Raw genomic sequence first — 25,640 nt, forward strand, 5'->3', positions numbered from 1 at the left:
CCCTCTTTCAGAGTCACGCTGCTATGATAGGAGAAACCCACAAGTGCCTGGCTGCGCTGCCTCAAGTGCCCAACTCGTTGAGCCTTTAGACAGCGGCATCCCCAGGCACCTGACCAGAACTACACTAGAGATTTGGGCAAGAACTGCCCGGCTGAGCCCAGTCAACACTGTGAATAATGAAAGAAAGCAGTAAATTATTACTTTAAGTCACTAAGTTTTGGGATAGTTTGTTATGCCAAAAAATGGTGGGCACTGGTGGCAGACAGACTAAAGTTCAAACCAGTTGTTTCATTTTTTGATAACTTTCAGTGAGTTAGTCATGTATGGTTCAGTTTTCAGTCTTTTCATCTATAAAATAATGACAGTAGTGGCTGCTTCTCAACTGACCCAAGATCTTCTGCACTAGATTATCCTACTGACTATTAGATCACAGCTAGAATAAGGAGTAACCATGGTTCCCACATACCTTCCCCTCTGAATTGACTTTTGAGTCATGGACTATTTCATCCCATCCTCCTTGTGTCCACACTGGGTCTGTGCTCGCCCACTGAGAGGACACGGAGTGGTAAAGACATGATGTGTGACCCACTGCTGTGACTTTCCCAAATGCTCTCATGAGCCAGTGCCAAGGGAAGGGACGGCAGGGCAGGCATATGGGCACTCTCTCTGCCATTACTGAGCAGAGCAGGCTATGGCTATAAAACTTGCATTCCAATGGCTTACGAGTCATCTCTGGATGGGTCAACAGGATTTGCTACATGTCTGGGAAGGAAAATTAGAGGATTGGTTTCCTAATCTCAGTTCTGTGAAGACAAGTTACCTAACTCCTAGTCTTAGCTTCTTCTGTAGGACAAGTAAATTTGTTTCTAGACTCAACATAATTCCCTATTATCTAGTTTCTAATCTTAGCTACTTCCTCACTCACTAGTCAGGTAATCATTCTGATCTTCATGATAATCGGAAAGACACTTCCTACGCCGGTGATTTTCAACCGGGTGCTGACGTCATGTGAGGATATTATGTGAGCTGTGAAAAATTTTAAAGATAATTAAATTATTTTCAAAAGAAGTTCAAAGCACAGTAAGTATATTCTTTTTTACTTTTTTTTTAGAACAACATAAATTAAGTGGTTCAAGTGTGCTATGAGATTTAAAAAAGGTTGAAAGACATGTCCTATGCCAATATACAAAATTACTGCAAATATTAAATAAAGTAAGAAGGAAAGGTACTTTGAAATATGGAAAGTACTACATAAATATAAGCATGTCTCAGTTAGGCACTTTAGTCATCCGTAACCCTAAAATTTCAACATAAATTTTTTCCATAAATCATCTCATTCCACTTACTTTTAAATACGTTTCTCAAATCTGTTTCTTCCTATTATCACCACACCATCAGGCTAAAGACGCCTTTAATTCTTGCCAGAGCTGTTGCAGGATGTCCCTGCCCTACTTCAAGCCTCATTTTCTTATCCCATCTTCTGCCATACTGCCAAAGTTCTCTTCTTAACAATTACCTTTTTTATTTTATTTTTTTACTGTGAAGTTTATTTTTGTTTGTTTCTTTCTTTCTTTCTTTTTTTTTTCTGGTAGAGACGTAGAATACCATGGCATCACACAGCTCACAGCAACCTCCAACTCCTGGGCTTAGATGACTCTCTTGCCTCAGCCTGCCGAGTGGCTGGGACGACAGGTGCCGGCCACAATGCCTGGCTATTCTTCTGTTGCAGTTTGGCCAGGGCCGGGTCTGAACCCGCCAACCTTGGTGTATGGGGTCAGCGCCCTACCCACTGAGCCACAAGTGCCACCCCTTATTTTTCTTTTTTAAAAACATTTCAGTAGACTCAGGGGGTCTATATATGCATATATTAGTAGTGGTGAAGTCTGAAAATTCCCTACTTTAAAACTGCTTTGGATTCCTCATTATTTGAGGAATAGAATTCAGACTCCTTAGATGATGGCTAAAGCCTTCATAATCTTAAATTTACATCTCCAGGGTCATTTTCTTCTGCTTCGTCTCCTGTACTTTATGCTCCTACTATTCTGCGCACCCCTTGAGTTCCCACCATGCTGCCTGGCACCTTCTCATCCATTCCCCCAGACTGAACCTAACGGTCACTTCCTTTGTGGAACATTCACTGAAAATTCTACAAAAATGGTATTTTCCTGGTTTCTTGCCAAACACTTTTGTAACTGTAACAAAAGTGTAATTATAACATTTTTACTGTAATTATAACATTTTTCTCACTGTAGCAGAAGTACTGGCATATATAACCAAGGGCCCCACAGAACAGTGACTCCTGGGAGGCTCATGTTATTTAATATTTACCTTTGTCCACCCGGTGACTTGTCCCTCAATGTATGTTTATGGAACAAAAGTATCATTTTTAAAGGGGAAACAATAGCAAAAGAGTTCAAATTTACCTGAGACTGAGATTCAAGAGGAGAGGGGGGATAGGCATGTGAACTTAGAAAGAAAAAAAAAATCGTTTTTGTGTTTTTGAGACAGGGTCTTACTATGTTGCCCACTCTAGGCAAAAGTGGTCCTCTTGCTTCAATCTCTCAAGTAGCTGGGACTATAGACACACACTACCATGCTCAGCAGAAAAAAAATATTCTAAAATTTCCTTTCTGGGTCTTTGGTTACTCTTATAAGAAAAAAATCCATGTTGTATGTCAAATTATATTATAATGACATTGGTTTTCCCAAAGAGGTACTGAATGGGAGGCTGCATCTAGCAACTCAGACTAAGTTAAGATTATAGTTATGGGGGGAGAGGCAAAATGGCCAACTGGAGCCAGCTTCTGACACAAGTTCCCATCCAGAGGGAAGGATAAGGTCCAGAAAGTACCCAATTAAGCTGAAGACTGGGAGCCAAGCTGAGAGAGAAGAGTGATAATTGCAGGTCACCTCTGTTGAGGCAAGCTGCGACTCCAAGAAAGCAAACTTCAGGTACAAAATACAGCCCAAAGGAAAAGGGTACATCGCCTCCCCCAAGAAAGTTTTTGTTTTTTGTTTTTCTCTTCGTTTGCTCCTGTAGGTTTCCTACAGGCAAGCGGTGAACTGAGGACCTCTTGTCTCACCCCAAGGGTGAGAGATGTAGGAAGTGGGGACTACTTCCCCAGAGGGACCCTGTTGTGACCCTGAGCACTCTCTTGCTAGGCAGAAAAATTGAACTAACGTTTTCCCTGCAATTCAGAACTTCTAGTCCTCCCTTCCCCCCTTGCCTGATGAATAGAAGCCTAACCCCTGCAGAGACTGCGGGAGCCGGCTGGCTTATGAGCAGTGCCCCCGCCCCCAACTCAGAGGACAGAGGAAACCAGAACTCGCTCTATAGGGATACTGGTGCTGCAGAGAGGCAGGGGCAAAGGTGTGGTGGCTGAGGGAGAAAAGCACTCACCAGTGGCTATTGAGTACCGAAGGCAGGGAGTCCTCAACTTCTCCCCCAGCCAACTGGTAGCAGAGGGTAGTAGCTGGGCTGTGAGGGCACTGACCTTCCTTTGACTCTGACAAGTACAAACCCCCAGCACATCTGCTCATTGGAGGGAGCAGGACCTCAGCCCTGTGGGGTCACCAGTGACTGGGTGTGAAAGAGGAGCAAAGTGGAGAAAGAGACTCAGCCCCCTGGTCCAACTCTGCTACTGGGCAAGCCTTTTTAACTCCACAGAGCACTGGAGTGAGCCAAATTTGAGCAGCCAGTAGACCTCTGCCATTTAGTTGCTGGAGACCTTTCAAACTTTCTCACTTGAGAGTTCGTACTGACTGGGTCAATTGGTTTGGAACTCCTAACCTGGGTCAATCACCCAAGGACCCTCTCAGGTAGTACCCTGGTTGTGTGGTAATGGGAACGGTTGATTTTTCTCTTCCAGTTGTTGCCCATGGGGGGTGGGATGTCTTAGTTGCTTGTATTTCTCCACAGCTAAGACTTCACCAGAGTCACTGATCCACCAGGATCAGACAAGAACCAGTGGAGTACAAGACAGAGCCGCCTAAAGCACCACACCAAGGAGGTTTCCTCAGCCTCAGACTGTAGTACTGTATGGGTCCTGTGCAAAGCTATAGGGGGAAAAGCTGCAGTCATCAGTCCCAGATCCTTGACAAAGGGCTGGCTAACACAACTCCAGGAACTCCCAGTACAATTTCACCTTACCTGCCCATCTAGCCAACAGTGAAAAATAATCATGAGGTGGAATCAGCAGGAAAACTCTGGCAACATAAATAATCAGAGTAGGTCAACTCCCCCAAGGAATGATACAGCACAAGCAAAAGACACAGCACAAGATCCCATTCATAAATAAATGGCTGAGATGTCAGAAATTGAGTTCAGAATTTGGACAGCAAGTAAGATCAACAGAGTGGAGGTAAAGATGAAATTAGAATTTCAAGGAGTAATTCAAAAGATGTCTCAAGAATTCAATGAATTCAAAGAAAAACATCACCAAAGATTTTGACACATCGAGGCAGGAACTTGTAGCCCTCAAAGATCTGAGAAATACAGTAGAATCCCTTAGTAACAGAATGGAGCAGGAAGAAGAAAGGATCTCTGACATCGAAGACAAAGCTTTTGAATGCTCCCAAATGCTCAAAGAGGAAAAAAAATGAAGAACAAAAATGGATCATTTTCTCAGAGAGCTGTGGGATAATTTGAAGAGATCTAATTTCACCTTACAGGAATACCTGAAGGTGATGAGGTTGCTGCCAAGGATACAGAAGCTTTATTTCATAAAATAATCAAAGAGAATTTTCCAGACATGCCAAGAGATTCTGAAATCCAGATAGCAGACAGTTTCAGAACACCAGCACGACTCAACCCAAATAAAAATTCTCATAGACACATTATCATCAGCTTTGTCAAAGTTAATATGAAGGAGAAAATTCTGCAAGCTGCAAGACATAAGAAAACCATAACCTACAAGGGGAAGAACATTAGAATGATGTCAGATCTCTCTGCTGAAAACTTTCAAGCTAGAAGAGGGTGGTCATTGACCTTTAATCTCTTTAAACAAAGTAACTTTCAACCCAGGACCCTGTATCCAGCTAAACTGAGTTTTATCTATGATGGAGAAATTAAATAGTTTAATGACATTCACATGTTGAAGAAATTTGCCATAACTAAACCAGCTGTCCAGGATATTCTCAGACCTATCCTCCATATTGACCAGTGCAATCCTCCACCACATAAGTAAACTCACTCAGAAACTTTTGATCAAATTCCAACTTCCACAGTGGCAAAAGGATTAAAAATGTCCACTGGACTTTCGAAAAACTCGATACCCAAAATACTACCTGGCTTATCAATATTCTCAATTAATGTGAATGGCTTAGATTGTCCTCTAAAGAGGCACAGTTTGGCTGAGTGGATACAAAAATTCAGGCCAGATAATCTGCTGCATTCAAGAATCTCACCTTACCTTAAAAGATAAATATAGACTCAAGATTATAGTCACAAAGACTATAAGTCAAAATATTATTAGCTTATCATAACAAAAGTTTATTTTTTAGTTCACACTTTATATCCATATGAGTTGGCTCCATATCATCTTTATACTGGGACTCAGGTTTCCATGTGAACAATTCCAGCCTCATATCAGGAGAGAAAAGATGGCAGAGCCAAGGGTGGCTCTTAAACTTTCTGCTTGGAAGCAGCAAATATCAGCCAAAGTGAGGTACGTGGGCAAGTCTGACATCCACGGCAGGAAAATATATGCTGAACATAATGCAACTTGTCACAGATGCTACTGAAGGTAAAAAGGCTACCATGCTAAAACCTCTACAAGATTCCGCTATCGATAGGAAGCCCAGAAAACCCACCCTGCCATGGATCTTTGTTCACTTTAAGTCTAGCTTAAGGTGGAAATTGTCAAAGAAGAAACAATAGTGAGCCTACAAAAGGCTCCCTCTACTAAAGACACATGTATATTAGATAAAACAGACTTTAAGTCAAAAAACATAAAAAGAAACAGAGAAGGTCATTACATAGTGCTAATTAAATATCATCTCACCCCAAGTAAAGGTGGCTAATATCCAAAATAAAATAACTGAAGCTATCAAGGATTTAGAAAAGGGAGAACTCTCATATACTGTGGATGTGAATATAAGTTAGTGCAGCCATTATGGAAAACAGTGTGAAGATTTCTCAAAAAACTAAAACTATAACCAACACATGATCCAGTAAACCACTACTAGATATTTATCCAAAGGAAAGAAGCTCAGTACATCAAAGGGATACCTGAACCCCATGTCTATTCACAATAGCCAACATGTGGAATTAACCTGGGTCCAACAACAACTGAATGGGTAAAGAAAGTGTAGTGTGTATATATCATGTAGTACTTAGCCATAAAAAATAATGTCTTTCATTTGCAGCAGCACAAAATAAGCCAGGCACAGTGGGACAGCTATCACATATTCTCATCCATATGTGGGAGCTAGAAAAGGAGAAAGATGGTTACCAGAGGCTGAGAAGGCTGGTGGGTGGAAAAAGGTTGGTTAGTTGGTATAAACACACATTTACATAGAAGGAATAATTTCTAGTGTTCAACAGGGCAGTAGGGTGAATATAGTTAACAATTTAATTTATGTTTCAAAATAGCAAGATTTGAAATGTTCCCAGTACAAAAACGATAGATATTTGAAGTGATGGATATCCTGACTGTCCTGCTTTGATCATATATCAAAATATCACCTGTGCCCTTTATAGTTGTATAATTATGTGTCTATTAAAGAACAACAAAATAATAATACCACAAGGTTTTCATATGTATTGGTTTTGTATCAGTTGTGGAGTGGGATGGAACACAAACGCTGAACTTTGAGGCAAGATTCTGGCCAAACTGAAAGCATGAAACCATTACAATTAAAACTTGTATTGAAACTTTAAAAAAGTTAATTAATCACATCATCAAGAAAAGATAACTCACATGGCACTGAAAATATTTTGGTGAAGTCACACATTTCATGAAGTTGTGCCTTCATCAGATGATGTCAACACTGTAGAATTTTTGACATTTCTTTAATATTTGACTTTGGATGTAACTTAATGAAAGTTATTATTTGCATAGCCAACTCCTGTTTGGCAAGTTCTTACAATCAAGGAAGATTTCCTACTTTGTGAACTCCTTTTAGAATCTGCAGAGTCAATGTCTTTAACATGGTGAAAAATTTCTTTGCCAAAGTTTCAGGCGGAATAAAAATCTTGGCACTCTGGGTTCAGACGGAGCATCTGTGACACTTGGCAACACATCTGGTTCTGCTGCTTTGGTGGAGAAACGTGCTTCTCATCTCAACATGCAGTGGTGTCAGCCGGTGTCAACGACTCTGCCAGCCTTCCTGAAAAAATCGTGTCTATTTCTATGAACGCTGTCAACCTCCTGAAAGCCAGGGCTGACACACTGCTATTTCAAGAGTTTTTGTCAAAAAATGAGTGTAGGAGAGGAAGTTCACTGCTGCAGTACAGAAGTTAACTAGCTTTCCAGAAGAATCGTCTTGAAACATTTGAGTGACCTTAAAGGAAAGTCCTGTTGTTGTTGTTGTTGTTGTTTGTTTGTTTTCCAGGCAAATGAAATCCAACTATTCAGAATAACCCAATAGGAAAAAAGTCCTGTCATAGTTTGCTTTGCTTGATGGGATATTTTTTTCCAAATTATCTGGGTAAATCTTTTCATTTAAATTCTTTTAGCCCAACTGCCACTTTGGAAGGGAATGTTGGAGGCAGATATCTACCTAAAACATTCCAAGACTGGGGAAGTGCTTCTGCAGAGCAGAACAAGGAGTGACAAAACTCATCACTTTGTTCACAGGGAGAAACTCACCAGCAGCTAGAGTTACCAGATGACTCTTGGAAGCAAATCCTACCTCCAATGACCTCAGCATGGAAACATGAGTACTTAAGCACTTTTAAAAAAAATGATGAAGTATAAATGATAACCAACTTTTCAAATGACAATCACGACACCGTATGAATGAACAAAGATTTTGGAGAACTATAGGGACCTCACTGTAGCAGACGTCACATGTTAAAGCCCCAGTAGCTCCCATTTTGTTACTTTTTCAATTTTTTTTCCAAGTCAGTGTTTCAGGACATATTGCCATGAGACTGAAAAGCCATATTCAGACAGATATTAAAGATAACAAGTGTGTTTTCATGTCAAAAATCACTCCACACTAGCAAACTCAAGCCAGGCCTCGACCTTCAAGTAGAAGCTTACTTTTGAACTGAACCGAACACTATTTTTACTTGAAAAATTTGCATTTATCTCAGGTGTTTGAGGAAATAGGCATTAATGTCAAAGGACAATAAAGATGACTTTATTAAGAGACTGTAGAGTCCCTGTACGATAATTTGGTTTCCATGGCAAAAAAAAAAATGGCATAAAAAGTTTGCATGTGTATATATGTGTATATTTTCTTCTAGGGAGAAAGTAAAGCTTTCTTCAGATTCTTGAAGGGTCTATGATCTAACTCCCTTTGTTGTAGTACAGGATTCTCTCAGCCATTGGCCACAGAGTAATAGCTTGATCTCATTTGAAGGGTGATTTGATCTCATTCTCACCCTCCTTTGAAGGGTGAAACATTTTAAGGAATGAAATGGATATTGTGGGGAAGTAAAAGTCTTCTGTTGAAAAATGCAGTGAACCATAGCTTGGTTCTCCAGTCCCTAGTCACTGGCTCCTAACCAGGAAGGTCTGGCACTGCAGAGAGATGGCCAGTAACCCACTCTCAGCTTTAATTTTTATTTCAGAAAAGCTTGTTCAAGAGAGCTTTTCTGAAATAATCTTTGAAGGGACACATCTAGGCAAAGCAGGTTTTCCTCATTTGTTTATTATAGAATAGGTGAGTTACAGTTTTGCAATAAATACATCAAAGAACACAAGGATTGTTCTCTTTTCACTCTAGAGTACAAGGTGAGTCTAGATGGTTGTGGCAGGCAGAATTCCAAGACGGCTGCCAAGTGTAGACATCATGTGTGATCCCCTCCTGCTGGGTGTTGGGGTGGGTTTAGGAATATGATACAATGGTTATTCCCATGATAAGATTATGTTCCACTGCACAGTTGCCTTTAAGAAAGGGAGATTATCTTTGGCAGTCCTGGCCTAAGCAGGAGAGTCCTTAAAAGGAACCGGTCTCTTCCTGAAGAAAGAGATTTGAAGTACGGGAGAGATTCAACCCAAAAGACCTGCTCCACTGATGGATTTCAAGATGGAGGGAGTCATGGAAAGTTGTCCCTGGGACCAGAAAGCCAGCAAGAAAACAAGGACTTTAGTTCTCCAACTCGAAGGAACAGCTCTTCAGCACCCCGAAGCAGCTTGGAAATGGACCCTTATCCAAAGCCTCCGGCTGAGAACCTGGCCTACCTGGCTGCTCATGTCTGAGGTTCAGCAGCTCTGCTGAATTCAGAGCTGAAAAGGGAGTGTTGTTTTAAGCCACACTCTTCAAGTGTGTGGAGACTTGTTATGCAGTAATATCAAACAAGTGAAAACAATGATATTCCAGTTAAATGTGACTTAGATGTTTTTTAAAAGGATGTTTTTTCTTGTCTCCTCTCTTTTTAACCATTTTCAAAGCTTTGATCTGTTTTGCTACCACGTAGTTCTTTCATTGAATATCTGGAAAATGCCATTTTGTCAGATTAAAATCTTTTGTGTCACTCATCAGAGTTTTTTTTTCTCCTTCCACTCCCACTACTTGTGAGTGATTTGAGGTACAGAGGTACAGAAGACTGGGGTATATTATATACATGTTTAGGGCTGGAGAATCAAACCAGAAAACACAGATTTCAAGAATTAAAGCAAATGGTCTGTGTATTTTAAAGTAACTCAGATATGTTTCATTCACTGCCTCTGGTTATCCTGAAACACAGTAACCTTGACGTAATGGTTTCAGAAAAAGGAGTCATGTAAGCATAAATGCCTGAACATTTTAATATCTTTATCAATAAACATTACTAGAAGGCCATGCATGTGAATCCATGCTTTTCCTGAGGAAAACCTGCATTTTATCTGCAGCTTCCTGAGAGCACAGCTGGGTCTTATTACCAGGGTAGGCCGCACCATGGGAAGCAGGCCTACACTTTTTAAACTACAAAAGGAAAGCTGATCTTCATTAATTAGATGTCTAGATTAGGCAGACTGACCACTGTCCTATTACACATAACATGATGAAGAGCACTTGTGTTTATATGGCTTGTTGTTCGCTCCACCTAGGTAATCCAGCTAAACCTTACTTGCTGAGATAGTCTAATAAGCACAAAGGCAGGGTTTGGTGTTAGATCAAAAATGAGATCAAGCTGTGACTCTGTGGCCGATGGCTGAGAGAATCCTGTACTACAACAAAGGGAGCTGAGTGGGCAGGGTGGCGTCTTCCTACAATTCAGTTCAGGAAAGATGTCATCTCTAACACTGCTACTACATAATTCAGGAAAGTGAAAATATTAACAAGCCAATGATTCATAACTGGGCTCACCACTCAAAACCCGTATTCTCTGCCTTTGTGAAAACCATGGAACTGAATGAAAAGAGAAGCCACCTAATTTTAGAATTAAGCAAATGTGGACAATGGGTCTGAGAATAAAGAAATTTATGCATCACAGACCCTCACCTGAATAATGATTCGCTCTTTTAATAAAGAAGAAAGAATTCCAGGAAAAAAATTAACTCAACAGGCTCTAATCTGGAAGAATTCAGAATCTGCAAATCTGGCAAATCATGATTTAGGTTTTACCAATTTTAACCCAAGTCTTCCCAGGTGCTGAAGTCAGCACTGACTTGAAAAGCTATTGCGTTAAGTAACTGTAAACTTTGTTTGCTTCAACTTCTTACACCTGCATCTTTGTTGTGTATGTAATCATGTTGAAGGCAGACCCTCCATGCTCAAAGGACCTTGGTTAATGCCCACACGAGGCTTGTCAAGCAGCCAGTGACTTGCCCTTTCTTTGTGAGTGACTAATATCAACGCTGGCTCCTAAAGAAAGACACTGTTCATAATCGCCCAACAATCTGTTAAGTGAAAACATATGGATAGGCTTAGGCAAAGCCTGCCAGGGGTCTTTGCTGAATGGAAAACAGGTGCTCTCATTCTGTGCCATATAATACCCCATCTACCCCCAGGTCCAAAGGTTAGAGGACTAATAGCTGCCTCGTGGTAATCAGGGGAGCCAAGACACTCGCCCTGGTGAAACATCTGGGACATATTTTACATACTTGCAACATATGCTTCAGGTTCAATTAAAGTGAGGCTTTGGCACATTTATTAATCTTTTTTACTTTTATCCTATAAGAGGACCCACTGACCTGACCCCACTGTTGTACCATATGAGAAAACAGAGAAATAATGAGAGCTAGAGGTTAGTATTTGCTCGTATAGCAAAAAACACATTTGTTTTCTCATGAAATTCCATTACGCATGACTCTATACACAAACGTTAAATACAGGAACCAATGAATTTTTAAAAGTAGGAAATTACCCTTCTCCCCTCAGACACACTAGTAGCCAAGACTAAAGACATTCACGGCCGTGAGAGCCAGTCGAGAGATGGAAGCTGGCAAATGGAAACGCACAGGGTCCTTTCATAGAGTAAAAACTTTGTATCTCAAGATGTCCCCTCTAGGATTCTTCCTCTATTATGCAGGCACTCAAAATTTTATTGTAAATTATTTCATTTGAGATTTTTTGGTTCAGATATGATTTTTATGCTATCAACTGCATTTTGAGTAAAAAAGAAAAACCTTTTTTATGTTTCACTGCAATTGAGGGCTGGATTTATGAAAATTGGGTAACAATCCTTTCACGTGGAAAACACATTGCTGGTGGCCTCCTGTACAGAAGAATGCAGTTCACTACACAGTGCAATTTAAGCGCTCACTTTCAATCAACTTTGGTAACTAGATCTGAAAATGTGTTAGAAGCAGCGTGTTGACTGCAGACAACCAAACATTAGATTACAGTAGATGTTCCTCCAGAGCTTGGGGGTTTCCGCCTGGCATGTTCCGCCTGACATCTATGTTTTGGTCAGCTGGTTAACCAGGTGTATCTATTGGTTACCCAAAAGCTGAACAGCCTCCCCATCACAAAATGACCATAAGAAGGGGATATCAGAAGTATAGAATATCAACCAACTGGCCAAAAAATATAGGTTGACTTCAAGCAGGGACCCTGAAGTACTAGACTTCACTAAGGGTTTCCATTTATTAACATTTCTGGGGAAACTCCTGCTGCCGGGATGGATCTTTATGGTGGCTTTAATAATAAAGCAGCAACAAGCAGGAGAAAATGGCCCTAAATGGATGGCAGCTCAGTGTTTATCAGCGGAGAAATGATGATTCAGAGCTGGTATGTTGAGTTAAAATACAAGCTCTCTACAGCTCTGCAACTGACCTTAACAATAAATCACATCGTTTATTGCCAGAAGTGTATGCTCATGTTATTTAACAGTAAAAACAAGCACATATGTGTTTTTGCAGGAAGGAGATTTCGTTGCTTATGTTCGATGAGGCTGCTAATGACTAAATGCTGTACAGAAGGAACATTTCACATAAAAGCTCTATCAACTTAAAAATGGTTGAAATAGCCTCACAGGGAGGAAGTGAGCGTGTGTGTGTTTCCATTCTCCTTTAAGCATTGACTATTAGTTAAGAAAAAAGATCAGTTGGGATAGGTTACTGATCACTGGGAATTTTTACTTCCTGACATCTCTAATGCTTCCTTCCAGCACAGAAACTGTTACACTGGGACATAACTATACATTTCTACTGGAATCACAAGTCAAGGGCATAAATTAAGATGTACTGTTTTTCTCCTTCAAAACATTTCATTGCTTTACTATAACACAAGTCAGATAGATTCTAGTGAAAGTCAAAATCTAGTTTTATATGCTGAACAATGCGAACATAATGAACGATAATCTCTCCCTCACTTCCCAGTCTCACTGCAGGAGGTTTTAGATTTTAGGCCTGGAACTTCCCAGACATGATGATGGAACAGCCAGCATCGCCGTCCTCCCGGCTCTAGAAAGCAGCCCTTGTGACCCAGCCACTGCCGTGGAACAAAGTCATTCTAGTTCCTACTTCCCGTTGCCCCCTCTGCTAGCTGTTATCCACAATGGTGACTGTCCCCAAGCCACCAGCCTTGGAATGGGGCTTTCCTGACTGAGGAACCATGGTCATCCCAAACCTAGGCAAGGGCAGTGAGAATTGGGGATATTTAAAAGTCCTCTGGATGCTCCAGACTTGTGTGTCCTTTTGCAGAGCAATTCTTTGAAAATCACAGAGGACAATACCCGTGTTCAACTCGTGCAGCCGATATTTTCCACTCCCCTCTTCCCCCCAAACATAGCTCGATTTGTAAACCTGAGACAGGACAAATTTTTGCCCTTCAAAAACAGTCATCACTGCTGTTATCTTCATGAGAGCTATCAAATTCCAGACAAGCTGAATTACATTTTTTTGTTCCTGGCAGAAAAATATTTGACCCAGCTCTGGACAAAAGTGAAGAGGATTTATAGCCCTCTCTCCCTCTCTGCAACATGCAGCGGCATTGTTAGGATGATAAACAGCACTGTCCAATTTTCTGGACTCAAACACTTCAACTCTTTTTTTAACTGTCTGTGAAAACAGTGTCATGTCTCCATTCCCCGTCCCCAGGTCCCCGAGTGCTGGAGAGATAATTACCTTGTCATCTTTGTCTTCTTCTTCTTCCTCGTCCTCTAGCATGTCCTCCACTACCTGCAGACAGAAACAGAAGTCGCTTTGTGCTTGTAATGGAGAGAATTTTGTTCTGTCATTTGGAACCTTTCCGAAGTGAAAACTTTATTAACATTTGAAACGGATGCACTGAGAAAGAATATTTGATCTAGAGATACCAATGGGAAAATGCTCTTCCTTTAATTGATTAAAACCAGGAAACTGAGTCTGCATCAGGGCAACCCTGTTTAAGAGAAATGTTTCGTGACAACTTAAAGAATTTGAAATATGCAGAAGGAAAGGAACATTTATTTGGAGGATGCCTTAAATCAGGAAATTTCCTTCCTACCTATTCTATTGTCTGTATTAATCAGACACTTTTCATTTGGAGCTAGATAGCTAAGCATGAAACAGCTCTGCTATTTCTAATTTACTTTTTACCAAACTCTAAGATAAAAAACTATGTCTGTTAATTAATTCATGTTGGTGGTTTATGGCACAAAACTGACAATGACTTTTATGGCTCAAATTTTATTTTTACTTTTTCTTTCCTAAGCAAATAGTTCAGATTGTATTATGACTCAAATTTCAATTCTTAAGTATAAATGTCGATGATACCTCTATCACTTTTTTATTTTTGTGGATTACCTGAAACTCTAATTTTACTTCTCTGTGATTTTACACAAGGCTTATATGATAAAGATGGATATTATTATTATATTATTCAATAGAATCACAGTAGGCATATTTTTAGACCTTTCTCCCAGAGCTAGAGATACCTCAGCCTCTTTTCCTGCACCCTTTTGATGCAAACAGGAATATTCCCTGAGTGAAAACATCAATAACAAAGACTGCATTACCAAGAGAGTCACGTAAACTGAGATGACATGTCAGAACTCTCAGTTATTCCTAATAATTTTTCTTGAATATTCCAAAAGCATTAGCTGATTTAAAAGAATATCCCAACAACAACTTGCAGGTCTCATGAACCTGGATCTATCCCAGAGTATCTGACAACTTATAAGTAGGTTCCGAAGTTAATGTCATACTTTAAATCTTCTATTAAATAGCAGAATTGTGTGGTCTTTCATTTGAACAGTTAGAATTTCAAAAGAATCATAGTAGCACAATATGTGGTTTCTGATATCTGATGCATTACGCCTATATGAGGATATAAAAAGCAATTCAGCCTTCAACCAGAAAGATACACTTTTGACGTTCTCTCTAACTGTATTCAGCCACTCCATAAGCATTTACTAAAACCCTTTGTCCAAGGAACACAGTGCTGGGTACTGTGGGAATACAAGTATGTCATCTCTACCCCTATCAGCCCTCAAGTGGCTTACAATTCAGTAGAATTAAGTAGAGACTATCAAATAATCTTCAATGTTGACTGCTTTTTTTTGAGACAGAATCTCATGCTGCCATCCAGGGTAGAGTGCTATGGCATCATCATAGCTCATAGCAACCTTCAATTCATGGGCTCAAGCTATCCTCTTAACTCAGTTTTTCTATTTTTAGTAGAGAGGGGGTCACGCTCTTGTTCAGGCTGATCTTGAACTCATGAGCTCAAGTAATCCACCTGCCTGGGCCTCCCAGAGTGCGAGGATTACAGGTGTCAGCCACCACGCCAAGCCAATGTTGACTTTTAATTTCCTCAAATTTGAGGTACTGGCTTGGTGCAGTGGCTCTTGCTTGTAATCCCAGCAATCTGGGAGGCTGAAGTGGTTGGATTGCTTGAGCTCAGGAGTTCAAGATCAGCCTGAACAAGTGGGAGACCCTGTCTCTGCTAAAAATAGAAAAACAGCCAGGCATTGTGGCGAGCACCTATAGTCCCACCTACTTGGGAGGCTGAGGCAGGAGGATCTCTTGAGCCCAGGAGTTTGAGGTTGCTGTGAGCTAGAACACCCTGGCACTCTACCCAGGGTAACACAATGAGATACTGTCTGAAAAAAGAAAAAGACAACAATAGCAACAATGTAAAATGAAGGTGACATATGCCACTATCCCAAATCGGGCTGTTTGTGTGAGAGGTTTAAAACAGAAAAGAAGCTACAAGGTTTGGGGTACAACATTGCAGCTAAGCTTCATAAAAATTTTAAAAATAATTACTTTGTACTTCAGCAAAATTACCTCTTAGATTTAAATCAAGTAATTTTTTTTGCTAAAATTATCCATGCACAGTCATATCAAATGTGTCAAGAAAAAGAAAAGTAAATACTACACTTTTACTCCTCTGAAAAACTCAAGCAGTATTATAAGATCGTTAGAATTAACAACCTACTCTATGCCTCTTCTCTTCAGCACTTATCACCCTGCAGGGGCTACGAAGGCTTAAATCTTTAGCAGATCATAAAGTACACAGGGTGTTCCAGAGCCATTTGTTGAGTGAATAAATGAAAGAATCATCTTCCCTTCTTATCTCTGAGCACACTTTGGGGTGAAGTGCTTGTCACTTATCTCCCAGAACTGATTCAGTTCACCCAGAAAGACTTACGCCTAATCAATGATGCAGATTAATGAAAACAAATATTCAAAATGCTTTCAAGTATTTGCTTGGAAATAGAACCCAGGAACTTTTAACCTCCAGGATCTGGAGATCTCCACTATCTTCAAATTAATTTTCAAAAACCCAAGATATGATTGAATTATAGCAAAAATCACTAGCTCAATTTACACATTTTACAAACAGCTGTGGATCTCTTGTTCAAGGATGACTCAAAGAGGCCTTCAGAAACAGGCTCTTCCTTTGCAAAACCCAAACTGTTTTTTACCCTGCGTGGTGGGTAATTGGCTATGCACAATTGCTCCACAAATGTGCAGCCAGAACCACCCAGTGCAACCGTTTGCTTTTACATTTGGCAGAAAAGTGTTGTGTTAGTGAGAGGCCTTTTTGCCGTGTTTTAGCGTTCCAGGGAGGGCTTTTCCCCTCTCCTCTGGTTCCTTCTTAATGTGACATCATAAACATCTACAAGCGAGGATTTATAATGCAAAGGGTTTCCTATGGATGCCTTCAAGCTGCCTGAGAATGTGTCCCACTCTTACATTTTGCTCAGGTGAAGCCGATGGTGCCTTAGAAACTGGAGATAACAGTGCCTGTCCCACTGTGTTGATGAAGGATCCAGTGAGAGGGTGCATAGAAGGTGCCAGCATCGACCTGTGTCTCAGTAAGTACTCCAGCAATAAAACAAGGCCAACTTAATATCTTCCATGTTCATTTTTGGAAATTAAGTTATATATTTTTCCCCATGTAAAATATTCTGTATATTTAATGACATATATAATTCTGACTCATGTTTTCCCTGGCACCAAGACACAAATAAAGGGGTACAGGTAGGGATGTGGAGAAAGACTCCTAACTCAAATGGTGATGCTTTCACATCTCATCTCAGGCTATAACGGCCCAGTGAGGTGGATGGACATCAGGACAAGAGTGTCTCAGAAGCTGGGCTGTGCTCAGGGACACAGAGAGCTCTAGCCAGATGCAATGAATGTAGAAACTGCCAACTGAGGCTTTAAAAACAAACTATATACATCACTGAAGTGCATTTAATGACTGCACAAAATTGCAATCCTTCCCAGAGAGCTCAAATAACACCTGCTATTTAGAATGAGCGTGCGGGAGTTTAACACTTAACCAAGGAAAACAAATTAAGAAGTCCTCGTCTCAAATTCTAGCTCTTTCCTCTTCAAATAAAACCAAATAAGCACTATATAGTTTTGTTTTCAGGTATACAAAGTCCAATGGCCCAAATATTTGTCAGCAATGTTTTAATAACAACATATATAGGATTTCCTCGGTGGAGGTGGGGGGTGAGGAGAAGAAGAGTGAGAAAACAAAAAAATGCGGGTGGCAGAAAAGGCACGTTACAAAGGGGGATTTTTTTTCTCTTTTTTCTTAAGGGGGGATATCTCGGATCAGTTCTAGAAATCTCTTTCCAAATTATGCTTTCTGATACCTTGCTTGAAAGCAAGTAGTATTAATCAAACAAAGGAAGGGCACCGGGGAAATCAGAAGATGTAATGCAAGCAGTTAAAAGTGACACGACCTTCTGTAATGTCGCTCGGCACAGACTTACATGCCACACACTGGAAGACCGTCTTGAAAGAAACTGATTCTTGGTACTGTTCCTTGAATGTAATACTAATAAAGATGACATTTAAAAAAACACACATAGACAGCCCCAATGCGGTGTGCCAGCTACATTGCAGCCAAAGAATAAGCAGATAACATTATTTTAAAAAGCATAATATTTCTTCATCCATACTCAATATTTGCAGAACATTTGCTATGAACATATAATATCTGGCTGTTACGTTTTAAAAATACATTTTCAAAGTGAAACAAAAGTGTATCCATAGACTACAGATCTCATATGGTTGTAGGGGGCTCTTTTAATATTATGAGACTTTGATTGTAATCTCACACCAACAAAACATTTTGTGATTTTCAAGGAAGTAGAACATTATTAGACTAAAAATGTTAATAATGACATTGGTATCCGAATAAAAAACAAGACAGTATGTTTGGAATTATTCCACTAGGTGATGTAAAGGGGAGGTGGCCAGAAGGATGCAGTAACAGGAAGCCCGATGAACAAGGCAAAGTGGCTTCAGGGCAACATCATCATCACAGTCACCACGAGACGGTGGGCACCAATTTAGGGTCCATGTTTAAATTGACAAGAGGGGTTCAAGAGCCCATGACTCACTCTTAAAACACTTCATGTTATAATTTTCCCAGAAAGAAAGTCTTTTCACTTATTTAAATCCCTCTAAACAAAAAGAATCTTGGTTTTGTTACCATCGTAAAATAAATATTGAGTACTGTGAAGCCAAAGCCTCTTGAAAACCAATGCTGACACAATCCAGTTTCATTCGTGTATTTACTTCTTTTCCTTGGAAATAATCTTTGAATTAAATGGATGTTTTGCTATGTTCAGAGTGAACAGTTGCACAATTCAAATCGCTTTACTCAAACATGGTCTATAAAATACAACACATGTAAAGAAGAAATCACTGCTGTCCAGATGTGCAACTGCAATGTGAAAATATTAAAGAAAATTGACAGAAAAGAAGCAAGTTTCACATTTAGTTTCACATTCATAGAACATCCAAATGTGTACAGATGCTTATATTTGGATATATTACAAACTAAATGCCTATTTCCACCCTAAAGATAGGGAAGAATTTGGGCAGAGCAGTGTTCTTCCACATGGTCTGAAGTTCATTTTTATATCATTGTGTGTAAACCAAGCAGAACATGCATCTGCATGCCAATGGGTTTATCACAGGAGTGCAGGCTTAACATGAAATCGTGGAATGCCTGTGGATCAGCAAGTTGCATAGAACCACTCAAATAACTTCAGATCACTTGAAAGTACCTGAGGTCAGGCTGAAGATTTGGGGGTCAACGAGATGTACAGATGAGTGCTTGTGCAGACGTTTTTACAATAGGACAACTTCTTCTAAGATTTTAGAGAAGGAACTTTTGCAAAGTAAATGGCACAATTAAACTGCATCTATATAACATACTCCATGTTTATAAGAATAACAAGACTCCAACATGTCTGGGATATACTGCTTCACCCAGTGTATCTTGAAAGCAACCACATGTGTGATGGCTGCTTAGTTTGATTCACGCTATTAAGGATTTGACCTTGGAGTATTTCAGCTATAGCAGTCATCAAGATAACTGAACCACTAGATGTAATAATAATTAGTGTGTGATAGGCTTGCCAGTGAGGCTGAATCTACTGCAATACAAAAGAAGGCAGACTAAAAAGAAAAGCCTCGGTACTTACTGCTAAAAGACGCCCTGATTTTTACAGAGACACTCAGATACAATTATTTCTCCTTGCAGAATGCATTTCCTTGGCTCATTCTGAAAAGTGCCACATTGTAATTTTGTCTGATTCTTAATAGGAAATGTGGCTTTAATATGGCTATCAGATGACTTCTGATGCACGCTACTGATTACATAAGCCCGTACTCTGCACAGCAACAGTGGTGTCCTTATTTGCAGCGTAATGCACTTCACTGCAAGGTGCAAAGACAGTAAATTTACCTTACTGGCCAAGAGTGTGTAACCTTTATTTTCTTAAGTGTCAGCTTAATATGCAGAAGAAGCCTTCCTTTAAGAAAGGCTAAACAATAACTAACATAAATTCTATGATCAGTACAAGCATCTTAAATGAATTTCTTTTCATATTTCCTTCTCAGTATCTTAAATGTCACTCTTATACTTACACAAAGCACTGTGACCAGAATTCTAGTGTTTATCTGAACTATGTCTCCATCTAAAGGTTTTACAATGTATTGTATTTTTTGCTTGCAGGAAAATTCTAATCTTGGTATCTTTAGGATATTGCATTAATTTATAATTCAACCGAGCAGGAAAGAATAGTTCAACTATTAACCCAGAATGTGTTTTTTAAATAGTAATGCTTTCTTTAAACTATATTATTTGTCAGGTTAAAAAACTACACAAAATGCTTCCCAAAATTCAATTGTTTAATGTGCTTCACAAGTAAAATTAAAATATAGCTAGACTTACCACTCATTTATTTTATAAAATGTAATGTTTTCAAAGCAAAATATTTTTACATATAATATGTATGTTTTAGAGACAAAGCAAAAAACCATATATGTGTATACACATATACATATACATATTTTTTAGAGACAGAGTCATGCTCTGTCACCCAGGCCGGAATGTAGTGGAGTGATCATAGTTCACTGCAGCCTTGAACTCCTTTCTGGCCTCAAGTAATTTCCCACCTGAACCTCCCAAAGTGTTGAGATTATAGGTGGGAGCCGCTGTACCTTGACCTATTTTTATATATTAATAACAAACAGAGGTCAAATACAAATGAAAATTATGCACTTATCTCTATATTTTGAGCCAAATTTCTATTCCAGAACCACAATTTTCTAACGAGAGGCACAATTTTAAGTGCTTCAATTTTTGTAAACAACCTTAGAAATTTTTGCCTTTAGGTATCTAATGAAAGATCCACGTTATCTATTTAAAATATTTTCTATTAAGAAAGAAAAGGGAGTGTGTGTGGCCTTTTGGGGGTGCTATGTCCTGCCATCTTTCCCTAAACACTTTGCTTCAACCCATCTTTAAAGCTGCAATAGGTCAGTTCTTTTTCAGGTAAATGCATAGTTCAGCATATGTATTATAGCAAATACTACACTTCTAGAACATTAGAAATCTTTAAAGAACAGAATTTGAAAAAAAAAAAAAAGCCCTTCAAAACATTTACCTTGGAGATTAATGTTAGAAACTTTGGGACCATCCTGACCTGTCATTTGGTTTGAACACCTTTTATAAAAATTCATAGCAGCTCCCTATTTTAACCAATATTTTGCTGTGGATAATGGAGAGGATGAGTGGAATGGGTGTACATTTGCAGAGAAAAATATTCTGACACTAATTTAGGTTCTCTTTTTCTTTTTCTTTTACCTGGAATATTTTAAGGCCTGAGAACATTATGTCAGAAAACTTAACTTTAAAAATGGAGCATGTTTTGAATGTCAAAAAATCATAGAGTCAGAAAACCAGTTCTTTTCTTATATCCCTTTTCTATAAATAATAATTTTTAAAATCTTTTTATATAAAGAATAATCACCTTACAAAAGAAAGTCCTAGTGGGTTCAGACCTACATTTGGACTGAAAAGAATGTCTGTGGTGAGTGTTGAATTGTAGCATAAAGGCCTGAATGGAAAGAAAGTTCAGGAAACCTCACACAAAACCTCCAAGCCGTTATATCATGAGCTTCCCACAATGTAGCGCAGAGCCCTACGTTCTAGGAAAGCTGCCTGGGCCACTTACCATTTCTGCTTTATGTAGTGTACTGTGTGATTGCCAAATTAGTGTATAATGCATTGATAATATTTATAGTACCAACATTTAGTTAAATAACCTTTATGTAAGATTTATGTTGATTTTTTTATTTCTCATTTAATGGCAAATTATGAAGAGCATGTTTCATAAAGATAATTCTCCATTTAAATTCATCAGTCCATTAAATATTAAAATTATGTTTCTGATGCAATCGAGAACAAATTTGTCCAGCTTCAGTGATTATTTGCACTCATAAAAATTAGGCTTGATTAATAAAATTTAAATGCTTGATTAAGTTGACATTTTCATGTTCCATTCTGATTTATTAAAATGAGTCCCTGTCGTCAGGCTGGTGTGGGGTTACCTTTCCCCTCCTCTTGCCCAATGTCCTGAACAAGCCTCTTAGAAAGGCGGATTTTGCCTTTAGACGCAGTGATGGTTTCTGTGAAATGCCCTGCTCTGTGCTTACAGCACTGCTTGCCTTTGTCTTTATATACTGTGCTGGGTGGATTACAATAATCATGAAAGATTATTCTTTCAAATATCTATGGTTATGGACTGTAAAATGGCATACACTTAGAGTATTTCTGTAAATTTCAGTTATCAATAAGCTTTAATCTGTTGAAGACTGCTTTTGCTCAGATTTCTTCATATGCTTAAAAAAATTGATATATATTTTTTATTTTTATGAGACGTAGACATAGTGGGGGGATTACAGACATAGAAAATCTTCTGTGGCAATGCCACTGTCTTTGTCTACAAGCCTAAAACCAAGAAGAATAACTAATAGCCATGAGAAACCACCCACTGCGACAGGACTTACAAGGGAGCTGAAGAGAGGTAGTGACTCAGATGATGTCTAAACCCTGGCTCGCCCTGCTTTGTACGCGGTAAGGTGCTCAGCTGTCATTTACTGAGCACTTACTATATGCTCAACCTGTAATGCTGTCTCTTAAATCCTCAGAAGACCCCAATGGATAATATTATCCCACGTTACTGGTGACAAAATTGAGGTACAGGGAATGAATTAATTTGGATAGCTAACATGTAGAAAGTTTGAAATTTAATTCTAGGTCTTCATCATTTCAGTTTGGGCTCTTAACCTCTGCCAATTGCATGAGTGTTGTGCTAATAACTTATTTATAAGATATTTTTGTTGTTTCCTATGGGAATATAACTTATTTGGGAGCCTTGTTTAGGTGACCTGACTTTCTCTTGTTTAAAGCAATGCTACCAGAAACTGAGTTGTGTTCGAAAAAAGTGATAGTGTATAATAGTTATTCTGGATTTTTTTTTTTTTTGGTACAATGAAGTAAATTCAGTAACAAATGACAGAAAATGTCCTTGGAGGTGTTTGATCACTGAAGCATATTATTCCAGTTCTATTAATATGTACATGATAGTAGAAAGACCTTATAGTTGTATAATGTTGGCAAATGTATCTCAGATAATGCTTAAAAATGAATATTCTGAACTATTGGTCTCCCCAAATAGTTGTGAGTTTTAAACATTTTCCATAGGCAAATAAAGATGTTATCATCTAGTTTCCACTTTTAGTTTGTTAACTGAGGTCTTATAATTTCTTGTCACCTTTCTGAACCAGTAAGATCTCCACAAACCTTGTGTGAAATCTTCTTTCAACACCACGCCCACAAGGGCATAATTATCAAGACAAGCAAAGTAAACCAATTACAAGGTCACAAGTCAGCCAGAGGGCCAGCCCCATGTCCCACATCCTTCACCATAAAGTTTCTAAGAGTTTGGCTATCTCCCAAGAGGAGAGCGCAAAACTATTTAGAAGGGGCAGGAAATCACCAGAGTTGGGTAGGATGGCACAGCCACCTGATGCCAGCTGTAGGTGTCCTTTACTCTTCTCTCCCAAGTCTTAATCCCAATACAGAAATGACAACATGGTAGGGGTAGATTTTTGGAAGGAGAACAGAAATGACAAAACCGCTTAGCTGACACATGGGTAGATACTCGGCTGAGCATTTTGAAGAACCATCAAAAGGTGAATTCTTTGGCTCTGTGGGAGGCTTTGAGGGGAGCTTAGGGAGTTGGTTTTTCAGTGACTCTCTGGGGATTTAAGTGGTCAACTGTGAGAAAACTCAGCCATTTGCTGGTGCAAGACCTTCAGGTTTTCTTCCTTCAAAATTACCCAAACAATTTGTTTACTAAGAAAGGAGCTGGATTTCAGGAGGAAACACCTTGGTAAGCACTGAACTCCTCTTTGGCCCATTACATTCTCCTGCACATAGCTGGAGAATCTGAACATGTGGGAAGAATTCAGGGAGATGGTGGGGGCTAAAATATGAGAGTAACTGGAAACATTCTGGCAACTGCCATTAACTTTAAACTCCGCATCTCTCTGCTGAGTCCTCATAGATGTAAAGCAAGAAGTGTGCATTCCAGGGAACAGGAGCTTTAGTAAACTGACTTTTGAAAATAGAAGAGTTTTCCTTAAGTCTTTCTCTATATGAACTGACATGTCACACACTGGTGATACTCAGCTCAGCTTGCACTAGTGTACAATTTTATCTTTCCAATTTTAAGCTCAACTGCAGTTTGAGAATTGAGTAAGAGGACAGCCAATAAACTCAAGACACATTAAAGGCAAATGTGGAGTTAATAAGTGTAAGGACAGACTTGCAGTGAAGAGCAATCACTGCAGAGAGAGGTTTGGCCCCTCTTTACATATCCAGCACGCACACACACACACATACACATCTGGGAAGATCTACGGGCTTCTGTCTGCATGTTCCACATATCAGATGCAGGAAACAGATCTCTGTCACTGCATCTGTTATATTCATGTATTTCATTTAGTGGTTTGGCTCTCTCACTAGACCACAGACTGTCCTGAGCAGGGCATGTGTCCTGAGTGAGGATTGTGTCCTGAGCAGGCAGTGTGTCCTGAGCGAGGAGTGCATCCTTAGCAGGGCATGTGTAATGAGTGAGGAGTGTGTCCTGAGCCAGGCATGTGTCCTGATTGAGGAGTGTGTCCTGAGCAGGGCGTGTATCCTGAGTGAGGAGTGTGTCCTGTGCAGGGCGTGTGTCCTCAGTGAGGAGTGTGTCCTGAGTGAAGAGTGTGTCCTGAGTGAGGAGTGTGTCCTGAGTAGGGCGTGTGTCCTGAGTGAGGAGTGTATCCTGAGCAGGGTGTGTGTCCTGAGTGAGGACTGTGTCCTGAGTGAAGAGTGTGTCCTGAGCCAGGCATGTATCCTGAGTGAGGAGTGTGGCCTGAGTGAAGAGTGTGTCCTGAGTGAGGAGTGTGTCCTGAGCAGGGCGTATGTCCTGAGTGAGGAGTGTATCCTGAGCAGGGCGTATGTCCTGAGTGAGGAGTGTATCCTGAGCAGGGCGTGTGTCCTGAGTGAGGAGTGTGTCCTGAGTGAAGAGTGTGTCCTGAGCCAGGCATGTATCCTGAGTGAGGAGTGTGTCCTGAGCAGGGCGTGTGTCCTGAGTGAGGAGTGTGTCCTGAGCCAGGCATGTGTACTGAGTGAGGAGTGTATCCTAAGCAGGGCGTGTGTCCTGATTGAGGAGTGTAAGCTGGGTAAGGAGTGTGTCCTGAGTGAGGAGTATGTCTTGAGAGAGGAATGTGTCCTGAGTGAGGAGTGTGTCCTGAGTGAAGAGTGTGTCCTGAGCCAGGCATGTATCCTGAGTGAGGAGTTTGTCCTGAGCAGGGCGTGTGTCCTGAGTGAGGAGTGTGTCCTGAGCCAGGCATGCGTTCTGACTGAGGAGTGTGTCCCGAGCCAGGCATGTGTCCTGATTGAGGAGTGTGTCCTGAGCAGGCCGTGTATCCTGAGTGAGGAGTGTGTCCTGAGTGAGGAGTGTGTCCTGAGCAGGGCATGTGTCCTGAGCAGGGTGTGTGTCCTGAGTGAGGAGTATGTCCTCAGTCAGGCATATGTCCTGAGTGAGGAGTGTGTACTGAGCAGGGCGTGTGTCCTGAGTGAGGAGTGTATCCTGGGTAAGGAGTGTGTCCTAAGTGAGGAGTATGTCCTGAGCAGGGCGTGTGTCCTGAGTGAGGAGTGTGTCCTGAGCAAGGCGTGTGTCCTGAGTGAGGAGTGTATCCTGGGTTAGGAGTGTGTCCTGAGTGAGGAGGGTATCCTGGGTGAGG

At 40.1% G+C, this 25,640-nt stretch overlaps 1 protein-coding gene across 1 annotated transcript in view; it reads right to left on the minus strand.

Annotated features, from left to right (window-relative positions):
- Positions 1–25,640, minus strand: part of MCTP1 (multiple C2 and transmembrane domain containing 1) — a 601,695-nt gene that overhangs the window by 60,314 nt on the left and 515,741 nt on the right. The window contains exon 19 of the mRNA XM_003785982.3: positions 13,665–13,718. Within this exon, the coding sequence (XP_003786030.1) occupies positions 13,665–13,718 (54 nt within the window). The remainder of the gene's footprint in view (positions 1–13,664; positions 13,719–25,640) is intronic.

This window comes from Otolemur garnettii, unplaced genomic scaffold (genome assembly GCF_000181295.1).
Source record: "Otolemur garnettii isolate 467f Iridium unplaced genomic scaffold, OtoGar3 scaffold00017, whole genome shotgun sequence".
NCBI classification, from domain to species: Eukaryota; Metazoa; Chordata; class Mammalia; order Primates; family Galagidae; genus Otolemur; species Otolemur garnettii.